The sequence below is a fragment of the Gymnoscopelus braueri genome (assembly GCF_963280865.1).
Source record: "Gymnoscopelus braueri genome assembly, chromosome: 2".
Lineage (NCBI taxonomy): Eukaryota > Metazoa > Chordata > Actinopteri > Myctophiformes > Myctophidae > Gymnoscopelus > Gymnoscopelus braueri.
This window is the reverse complement of record NC_137604.1, coordinates 28,286,985-28,298,172: the sequence shown is the minus strand read 5'-3', so window position 1 is coordinate 28,298,172 and position 11,188 is coordinate 28,286,985. Positions and strand designations below refer to the sequence as shown.

The 11,188-nt window shown below is 38.9% G+C and overlaps 1 protein-coding gene across 1 annotated transcript; it reads right to left on the bottom strand.

Moving 5' to 3' along the window:
• Nucleotides 1-3,635: 3,635 nt before the first annotated feature.
• On the bottom strand, nt 3,636-5,863 carry helt (helt bHLH transcription factor; the record flags this gene model as incomplete). The annotated part of the gene is made up of 4 exons (XM_080453043.1): nt 3,636-4,123; nt 4,766-4,862; nt 4,977-5,081; nt 5,837-5,863. The coding sequence occupies 4 exons, from the start codon at nt 5,861-5,863 to the stop codon at nt 3,636-3,638; spliced, it is 717 nt and encodes a 238-aa protein (XP_080309169.1).
• Nucleotides 5,864-11,188: the final 5,325 nt, after the last annotated feature.

Below are 11,188 nucleotides of genomic sequence, written 5' to 3'. Positions count from 1 at the left end.
CAATATCTCAAATCAATATTTTATTTTTGTATATATCTAAATGGAACATTATTTTTCTTCTCTCTGCATGGGCAGCTCATGAGCAATTATTTGGCATGTTTTAAACCAGGTCTTATTTCTAAATATATCTACCGCATACTATATGTATCTGGGGTGTTATATGTGATTAGAGTGGTGTGCTTTCTAATTAAGAATTCTCATTAAGAGTTTAAAGGCATTGATATGCATTGTTTTCCTTTAAGGTTTCTTACAGACGCTATTCATGTCTGCTATCTTCTTACAGTGCCCCTTATTCAGACAGCTCTGGTGCCAAGGCACTGGGATGGCTGCTTCTCCCTGATGGGAAACTGTTGCTTTATGTGTTGGGTTGGTTGCCAAGTTTTGGCATTGTTATCTGTGAGGGGAGGGGGCTGCAGAAAGGGGGCCCTTTAAACCCTGTGAGATAGTGGTATCTGTTGTGGGAATGATCTCCATCCCTTTCGCCCCTTTTCTCCCTCTCTCCATCTTACTCACCCGCCTCTCCCATTCCTTCCCCCGCGTCTCCCTTTTCCCTCACCCTCTCTCTGTCTCTATCTTTTCATGCCCCACATCAGACAGCCATCCTGAGGTGAGCCGGTGGAGATGCCATTGAGGCACTTTGATTACAGACCACTGCTGACTGTTGGATTTCTCACAGCTTGTGCGCTACTTTGGCTTTGCTCCCAAACCCTGTGCCTTTCCCCAACGACTAAACACACCACCACCCCCATCCCCAACAGCCCCGGCCCGGGCCTGACCCCATCCCCAAACACCACACTCCATCCCATGAACAAGGAAACAAAATATTCTCTTGTATTATCATAAGCTTAGCTAAAGTCTATTTTGTCACACTACAGTGTGGCTTGCCGAAAATAACTGATTGTGTTCATAAACATGAATGTTTAAAATATTTTGAACACAAATAAAAAAAAATGTTTTACTTATCCGCTGGAATCAAGTTTTAAGACATGTGGCCTGAAGGTTGAACTATTGTTTTCATTCTGTCTTTTCCCCAACAAATACAAAGCTATTCCTGAAAATGAAAATGTTGGCACACTGCCAGTAAATGTATCTATGTATTATTGTATTTTATTTATTTTTTACTTATTAACTAATAAAATGACAGAGATCTCTTATCTACAGTATTAAAGTTCTATAGAGTATTTAAGTTCTCTAACAACTGCAACACAAAATAAGCTGCTACAGTAGGCTTCAATTTATTCTGTTGGCTTATCCTGTATACCAAACTGTATTGAAATCAGTCAACAAGACTCAAAAGGAACTTAGATTCCATGTATACATATTCCATACATGATTATCTTTCTCTTCTGTATTGTGGTGAAGGAGTGGATTGTGAATATTCAGTGTGTGATATTAATGTTGAAGACAAATATTTTCAAACTAAGGCTTTGCCAATGAGGCTCAGTCAGTTTACATTACAATATGGTTTGAACTCATTCTTCTTGCTCAATTTATTATTATTCATGTGATGTGCTGTGGCAAATCTGTCTCATCTGGCTGAACATGAGTCTCTTTCTCTGCTAAACTCTGTGTTTAGAGTCAGGATTTAAACCAATATTGGGGCTGTGTGGTGATCCAAGTGTTCCCTCAAAGCCCTTGCCTTTTATCGTATTGTCAGTTTTCCATCTGTATGGCACTTTCATTTCTTTCTTTTGCTCTCTTGTTGCTTGTCTTTTGGTCAGGGGCTGGTTAATGTGGGTTTATCCAACCATCCAGGCGATTAATGTGGATTTATCCATCCATCCATCCATCCACCCTTCCATCCATCCATCCATCCATCCATCCATCTATCCATATGATACAGCCATACATACATACGTCCATCCATCAACACATAAAGCATCTGCATGACCCATGTGTCCCATATAGTTTTCAACCAACACCCATGGGACTGAAGATTATGCCAAGGTACATTTAACTAATTTGACAGACAAGGTCTGTGATTACGATTCTAGCTCTGTTTCTACAATAAGCCTGCATGAGTGAAGCATTTCTTCAACCTTCTCCTCAAAAAGAAAACTTTGATTTCATGGTGCTGATTATGTTTCTTCGCAATCACTCAAGGATGAAGCCCAAGGATCTTGATATTTTCTTCCTTTCAGATGCAGGACAATAGACTTTCCAAATAAATAAATATATAAAAAGGAGTTCCACCCACCCAGTCTTGTTGGCACTCTTTCTTCTTTAACTCTCTCTCTTCTCTCTTTTTTGGTGCTTGCATAATGCTTGGAACCCAAAATAATACAACTTACTCAAAGACAGAGAGAAGAGACAGGAGATTAGTCCATGTATTGAGAGGGGCTGGTATATAGCACACATAGCCCAGACTAAAAACAACTCTTTCTTGATTAATAGGACCCCTGGCATAGATAAACAGTCAAATCCTGACTTCATTTTTCAACTTTGAGACTGTACAAATGTAACCTTTACATTTGGTTAAATCTGTGCAGTTTCAGACTTACAAATTGATAAATTAACACTGGCTTGTACAGTGTGGTTTCTCCCAACATGGCACAGATTTGCTGAGAGAACATTGAGATAAAAGCATGTCAGTACAATTTATTCCATTTAAGAGCCACAGATTGCAATGCACATCCACCTTTTCTTTTGAATCTCCCCATGTTTTGAGCGGTTCATATTGTCTGGGTGTTGTGATATGATAATAATAGTAAAAATATTGAGAATCCATGCCCCATCTGCAGCATGGTTGAGAATATGCACATAAATAACACAACCTTTAACCACACACTAATGAATAGCCACTCAAGTTTGTCTATTGAAACTCAACTTCAGAGTTATCAATATATTTTTTACACACTGACATTTTCCCTAAATCATTCATAATATTTCATATGCTTAGAAATATCTCTTTACATCCAAATGAATAAGAGACTCCTGCTTCCTTCAGTTAAGGTTGAATTGTGGATTGTTTAAGTGTGTTAAGTTGGTATAGGTGTATAGGAAAAATGCTGCTTCGCTGCATGAGTGCCGTTGGAACAAACTGTTTCCTTCTGCCTGCGTAAAGATTATAACCTCTGAGTAATATGCTGGAATAGGGTGAGCACCATAGAATATAAAGGTCCTTCATAAGCTTTTGTGGAAGCTTGATCTTCCAAGAAACATATCTCCTCAGTTTTACATAATGCAAAATACAATTTACAAAGACAAATAAGATAATTCTCTTACCATCTTTCTGTTCTCAATAGGTCAATATTAGTAGCCTACAGGCTGATATACAGTAGATAATTTGGAAATTATTGGAAATATGTTTTGTCTTGGCCACATCATTACAAACTAAATCCCAGCCTAATGAAGTATACTGAACTCCATTTGTGTTTTCAATAAGTAACTTTTGGTCTGATTGGAAGTTTGATACATTTGTGATGTTAGGATACCTGTTTAATATAATTATATTCAGATTTGTAAATATTCAGTATTTAAGGTTATAAATCCTCATAAATCCTGTTCAATCATGACAAACATAATGGTTGTTTAAAGAAATATTTATTCCATTCAGTATTCACAATCTGTATCTATTTTTAAAACACACACAAACAATATATAAATAAAGACAACAGAAAAAAACGAGAAAATATTTACATGGCATGTTGTGCACTGTGCAGACTAAACGCGTTCGCGTGCGTGTGACCAATGAAATTGAAATAGTGGTGATCAAGTCCCTGTACCGGCGACAGATATCCACCGTGATGCTGTTGCGTGGGCGCGGAGAGTGGCACTGTTGGGTACGTGATGGTGGGACTGCGCGCCGAGCTGTGCCAGGAGAAATGTCCCGTGGGAGGACTCTGCTGGTACATGGAGTCGCTGGGACTGTGACTTTGGTGGTGGTCCGGGGAGGAGTGCAGGTGGCCGAGGTAGTCGGTGGGCTCTGGCAGTGACGCGCCAACGGAACCGAACACGGGTTCAGTGATGACTCGGGACTTGGACTGTAAAAAGGCGAGGATCCGTGCGTACTTGATGTCTTTGGTTTCGGCCCGGTCCTCGGTGGTGAGGTAGTGCACCAGGTTCTTCATACACTCGTGGTATCCGTAGTGGAAGTAGTTGGCGAACTCAGCCAGCAGCTCACCTAGAATGACGAATCAACACACAAGCAATACCGTTAGTCTTTTTAGTTGACTTCATTGCACGGTTTCTTGTCTTTGGTAAAGTGGGTGATCTGTAGGCTATTTCTCAAGTCGCAGCAGTAGGCGGCCAAATGACTCCGTCCCACTTCACCTATAAAGTTTGTATAATTGTTTGCACATAGCCCCACTCAACGGAAGCTGATGTGGAAATGAATCAAAATATATAGTCTGCCCTATAGGCCACTGTTTCCTAAACAGTAGGTCGGGACCCATTTGTGGCATTTTCATGCATGGGTCGCAACTCGCAAGTAAATATCCCTTCATTTTTTGATTCCTACATCTTGAGAAGATTTTCCCCCCAAAAAATGCAGCATTTTTCATAACCAATTAAAACCTTTTTCAAAACAATTTCATAAATAAATCAGAAGAAAATAAAACATAAACGAGAGGGGGAAAAAACTAGTGAAAGAATAGAATAGTGAAAATAGCAGATCTACAAGCTCACAACATGGCGCAAAGCAATGCATTGTGAGCTTGTAGATCTGCTATTTTCACTAATTTGAGTCCCGGGCAAACGTCTAATTTGTCTTTTGGGTCTCGAGCTAAAAAGTTTGGGAACCATCAGGCACGGTTACATTACATACCCTTTTCTCGCCCCCGCGGGAAATCCGCTGAGTGGAGTGCCCGTAGGTATTGAACTGTCATCTCCAAGATTTCTGCCTTCTCCAGTTTTCCAGAATTCTATCATTCAAAATATATATTGGTTAAGAAATAGACGCACATATACACTGATATACACCGTATGTTGTTAAGGCATTTGTTCAATCTGATATGGATAAAGTTAAAGTGCCTCACCTGTTTAGCAAGTGCCATGGGCACTGTTTTCCCTAGTTCGTTCAGGCAGCGATTAATACGATCCCGTCTTCTTTTCTCAATGACTTTGTGGGAGATGGGAGTTCTCTGTCAAAAAAAGAGCGCATGAAGGAAATGTGAAAATGAAATACAATTCGCAATTTGTTTATCAGCCGTAGGCCTAATACACATCGAAGAAACTGAAACAATAAAATATACCCACGCACAGAGTAGTTTGGATATGAAAATGTATACATATATAGGCCTAGGCCTGTAGCTTATGTGTTGTGATTTTTTGTGTCCTGATGGCTGCTTGGTGCAAAATGAATTTCTGCAAGGACAAATAAAGCATCTATCTATAATATTGATCAACTCGAATACGAGAGAATGTAAGAACATCCATATAGGCTGTAGCGCGCAGACTTAGTGGATCTGTGCCTTTGCGCTCTGGTGCACCAGTGTGCGCAACAGAGATGGTGTGTGCTCAGCTCCACAGCAATTTTCTATTACTCTGTCGTATTTGTGAAAGAGGTTGAGATTATGTTTAGCAGATTGTGTCATTTAAGTGTTGATTTTGTAGTTTATTATAGTATTTATGCCAAAAGTTATTGTTAAGCATGAGCTCAAACTCTAGGAAAAGCATCCATCCCCAGGACGCACGGCAGTCTGATGCATTTTTCCTTACCCATGTAGCATGGATTTTCCTTTAGGTGGAATCCCAGTAATTATTTATTTTAACTATTGATGTAATATTGAAGTAGGGAGAAAAAAATCCAATAAGAAACCCAAACGTGTCCATAAAAGGCCATGTTGTTTGTAATTCCCTCAGTCCTTAAAATGAGGAGCGCGCCAACAGTGCTTACCTTTCGATCCTTCATCTTTGATGCCATCGAAAAGTTTCTGACAGACGTCTTATCCAACAGCTCAGTTGTGAGAGTAAGATGTTCCTCTGGTAGAAGATGGGCCAGACTGAGGTTTTAGGGGAACTCAGGGCCTTATAAAGGGATCATGCATGAGACTCTGGCATTCATGATGCAAATTATTCCATGGGATTAAGAGGCAAGCTTTTGGTAAATGTGTGCGTTTAGGATCAGTTAAAGAAATAGTAAAAAAAAAAAAAATCTCAAGCCATGGGCTAGCAGGGGGGCAAACCTGCTTTGTTAATCCACGTGGCTGTTCAAAAGACACGTGATTATTTTCGGAATATTATTTGCATAGTAACAACTCAGGCGGGAAATGAGAAGTGAGCGTTGGGTTCGCCTCATGCGACCGGGCGCACAGCGCGCACCGAAGACAAAGGCGTGGAAGAAAAGGGCCCTCTTTCTTCCACTCGCGTTTCTCACACGATCGCCTGTTTACCAATCTCAGCAAGCGATCTAAACTCTCATCCAGGCTCAGTCTGAGGTTTAAGGCCTGTCCAGTGTCATTAGAGTAATTAAGTAAGCCTTTAATAGGCTGTTCCGCCGAGTTCAGGGGAGATCTTTTGGAGACGGAGTCCCCCGTTTGTTCTCGGCGTTTCTCACACGACTTGGTGACACGTCCATCTTTTATGAGAGATGGCAAGCTTTTTGTTTACATTCTTTATGTTGTTGGAGTCCTCGGCAGGTGTGTGATTAGCCCTGGCACACGAGCGTCGTCTGCGTCCAGGCCAGGCGTCTCCAGCAGTCTCTGGCACACGAGGGTTACACCACCACTGGAGACTCTTTGGAGAGGCTCAATTTGTATCCTATTATCCTATAAGAAAATGTCTATTCAGTCGAATGAATAGTTTCATTGGCCTAAATTTTAATAATGCTGTGAAAAGAAAGCGAGAAATAAAGAAGAATGCAGCTGGTGTGAACGTGCATTATTCCCCGTCACCTGCGAGATGGGTAGCCTTGGAGACCCCTATTCATTTGCCTAATTTCGGTCAACTTAACAAACTTTGGAAGAAATTATACTGCCATTGTTGTGAAGGGTGAAGCTTTCTGATCGAATTAACAGCATGTTTTGATCCGGTAAATGTCATTAGAAAGAAAGAAACAATCGCGTTTAAAGGGGCCTGGGTAATGCGCCAAGTGGAGACGCCAAAGCGCAAACTTCACAAAGGGGGCTAGTAAATGCCACAGGGGACTTTTGTACCCTCACATTGCTCAAGTTTTTTCCCCCCAAACAAAGGGTATTATTTTATACTTGAATACATTTCATACAACAATCGCCTGTTTTCTTCAAACATATTTTCACAGCAAGGTTAACAACAGGTTTATTGTGTGCGTTCATTCTCACCCAATTCAACTCGTTTCATGCGCCAAAACATTTCGCTTGGATACTTTTTTTCCCCCATTGAGAACGTTTTAATCTTTAAAGTTCCACTGTGTTTTTGTACATTTGATCCTGTAAGCAACGTCGAAGAATAAAGAGCAATATGGAAATTGTTAAATAAAGAAAAGAAAGGCTCACAAGACATAAAGCGTTTGGAGAGTTTTATAGCGCCATGGAGCGAAAAGCGCAAGAGAGTAGGGGGCATAAAATCCCATTATACGAGGAGTTTCTCTGTATTTGGCCTTTGAATATGAGGAAAATAACGCCTTTTGCTTGTCATGAAGTTATATATTAACTTTTTTTCCCCTCAGATGTCATTAACCAAATAAACACTAGTAATAATCACCTCAGCGAATTAAACCGAATGACGCGTAATTATCCTATTCACAATTAGGCTATTATAGGCACTTTGCTGTGAAAACTCATATTTAAGCGAACAAATTTGTACTAACGTTTTATACACACATACACGTGACAATTTGTAATACTTTCATTAAATTAAAATTTGGTAATTTAAGCATAATCCTACATTTAATTTACTTTGGGAACCAGCGTGCATTTGCACATGTTTTACAACATAGAACATAAGAATTATTAGGGATAACCTGCAGGTGCAATTCTATAAAAAACTGTTACAAGAGGGAGTTCAGTATGTTCTGGGGTCGTTTGGTCATTTGACAAACTTTATTATTCTTGCAACTCTGCACTGCATGGTCTAGCCACTTATGTCAATATGTGAACGAAGGTTATTAGAATTAGCAATTTAACAGTGATGGAAAGTAACTAAGTACATGTATCAAGTAGGTACTGTACTTAAGTGTAATTTTGAGGTATTTTTGTCCAATTTAGTTCCAATTTTCAATACTTTTACTTCAACTCCACTACATCTCAGAGGCAAATATTGTACTTTTACTCCATTACTATTATTTGACCACTTTGGTTAGTTACTTTGTATATTTAGATTACAAAACATACACACAACTTCAGCCCTTAAACTTTGGCTATTTGAAAATAGCCGATCTAAGCTCTCACGTGTCACAATGCAATGCTGTTGTGAGCTTGTAGATCTGCTATTTTCAGATTTGATACATTTGGCAACATGTAAAATGGGACATTCTGCAAAATGACGACTTTTACTTTTGGTACTTTAAGTATATTTTGATGCTAATACTTTTGCACTTTTCCTCAAGTAAATTTGGATACAGGACTTTTACTTGTAACAAAGCATTTCTACATTGTGGTATTGATACTTTTACTTAAGTAAAACATGTGAGTACTTCTTCCATCACTGCAATTTAATGCATTCAGGAAAAGCTTAATAGCCTATGCCATGCCTATAGTGTTACCATTTTGAGTCTAGTGATTGTATTTATCCAGAATGTCACGTGCAGGCCGTGTAGGCTACAGTAAATTGCTGATTTAGTGTTGACACAGACAACTGAAATACACCATATAGCCTTGGCCTGTTATATGACCACCACAGCAAGACTAGGCCTACTGCATAACTAAGGGGCCTGTCAACTATTGAAAGTGAACTTTCTCCCATTCCTTATAAACGTCAACCTTTACCTGCACATATTCCAGCGAGTCAATGAGTGGCAACACCAAATTGAGTTGGATATCAATCAACATTTTAATTTTTCTGCATTAATTTATAATTCATCGTTTGCTTCATGTCTGAGTCACCAGTTATTGCATGATTCGTATGCTAAGTGTAAAGATCTATACTCACGGGATTAAAGGGGAAGTCTAGGCTGTAAAAAGAATCCAGAGTAGCCTATAAGGTCAAGAAAACAATTATATACATTAGTGTAAACCTATAATATACAATATATTGCAATTAAATGAACAAATAGGCCTTATGTAGGCTATACATCCAGTCAAACTATTAGTGAGAGACGTATTAGGCTATCCCGATCACTGCTACCTCTGACGGTCTTGTTTATAGAATAGCCTACAAAAAAATATAATATAGTAGCTTAGCCTAATATAGCCTACTTATAGCCTGTTCGTGATTGTTTGCCTGCAAACAATATTCTCAGATCAAACAGAGGATCAAATATAATCATCTGGAATTTATGACTTGAAAACACAAAGTCCTATGTGTGCAAGTGTCAGCTATGTGACGCCGTGTTGTCAAGCGCTGCGCTCTGAACCGTGATGACCTTGGTGGGTCCCCATGGTCCCCATGGCACAATCCTTTAGCTTGGCGCGCCACCCTCAGCCTGAGCTGCATCAGTTCACACGGCCCCACTGAACTGATACAAATCTGACAGAGCTACACTGATTTAAATGCTAAGGATGTAGCAAACTATAGAGGTTGCAGACAGGTTGTTACTATTATTTGATTTAAATAAATAAAAAAGTCTTGAATAATAATCCTAAGAGGCTAAATAAATAAATAATAAAAATAAATATTGTTTAAAAAAAATGTAGGCTAATAGTACTGTCAATTAAATGCATTATTCAGATATGGGATGCAGGACCATTTTTTTTTTTTACGAATTACAATAAAATATCACACCCTATCCATCAAGGAAAAACAACATTTGAGGCATTACAAAGAATGAAGCGGCATATTAAATCTATGAAATTTGCCAGTGGGATGATACCATTGAGTAGTAGGCCTATACTAATATGCTTTGTAAATAATGAAGGTAACATAGAAATATTTTGTCTGTAATGATTTAAACTTGACTATGTCCATTTGCTCTGGGAATGGCAGTAGTTGTGGTGTCAGGGTTTTGTGTGTGTAGGCTCCCTCTTGTGGTATAGGCTTGTATGTGAAGATTGTAATTCTAAACATCATTTGAAAGGTTATCTCTAGCCTAGGCTGCTGCAAAACGACTGAGCATGCAGAAAGTGTCTAGATGTCTTTTATCTAGCCTAAACAGTATCATTTCATGTGATTTTTTACCAGTGAACACACACACACAATCTATGAAATTAGATTCTATGGTATAGGCGCCACACTTTTGCACTTTTTCAACTTAAAGCGGTATTATCATGTAACTTGTTGTAGTGAATAAAATGGTATTTAGTTCAATCAGTAGGCTATGGCAGAGTATGTTAATACAATATAACATATACAATTGTGGACGGGTGGATGTATTTGGTCTCCCAGCTCCTCTACTGAGTTGTGTCCTATGTTTAGGTTCACAACCTTTGACACAATCCTGTTTCTGGTTTGACACGAGGTTTGACCTGAAGGTCAAAATAGCTATTTCTCCCCAGAGCAAACAGGCAGGCTATATTAGCTCAGTGGTAACATGTCAGTACTTGAGTAGGAGACCCAGGTTCAAATCTGGGGTAGGACAGAAAACGTAGCCTACATAGAGCAGCTTTTAGTCTAACTAATATAACCAACCCTATCTATAGATAGAGCTGTCAGAGCATACCCAGGCCTACTTGGAACCGAACTTAAACTCAATATAGATGCTTATAGCCTACCTCTCTTAAAATTTGTGAAAGGGGGTCCTTAAAGGAGGAGTTCACCCAAAAAATGACTAATTTTCTATCAATTACACACCCCATGAAGCCTTGATTTCATGGATTTATTTTTGTTTTTGTGGCATTCCTAAGACAATAATTTGATGACCGTGTGTATTTCCGGTAGGAGACACAAATAATCTACTTTGTGTCTCCTACAATACATTAGCCGGTAGGAGACGGGAATCAAATTATTAGCTTAGGAATGCGACAAAAACAAAAAAGAATCCATGGATTCAAGGCTTCATAGGGTGTGCAATTGATAGAAAATAAGTAATTTTTTGGGTGAACTCCTCCTTTAACCATTTCTTTTTTACATTAAAACGATATTTTTGTTTTATTTTAATTGTATTTATTTATTTGAACTTTATTTTCATTTGGGACTGGGGGCTATAATGATTATGTTATGTAAGACAGTTGGCGCA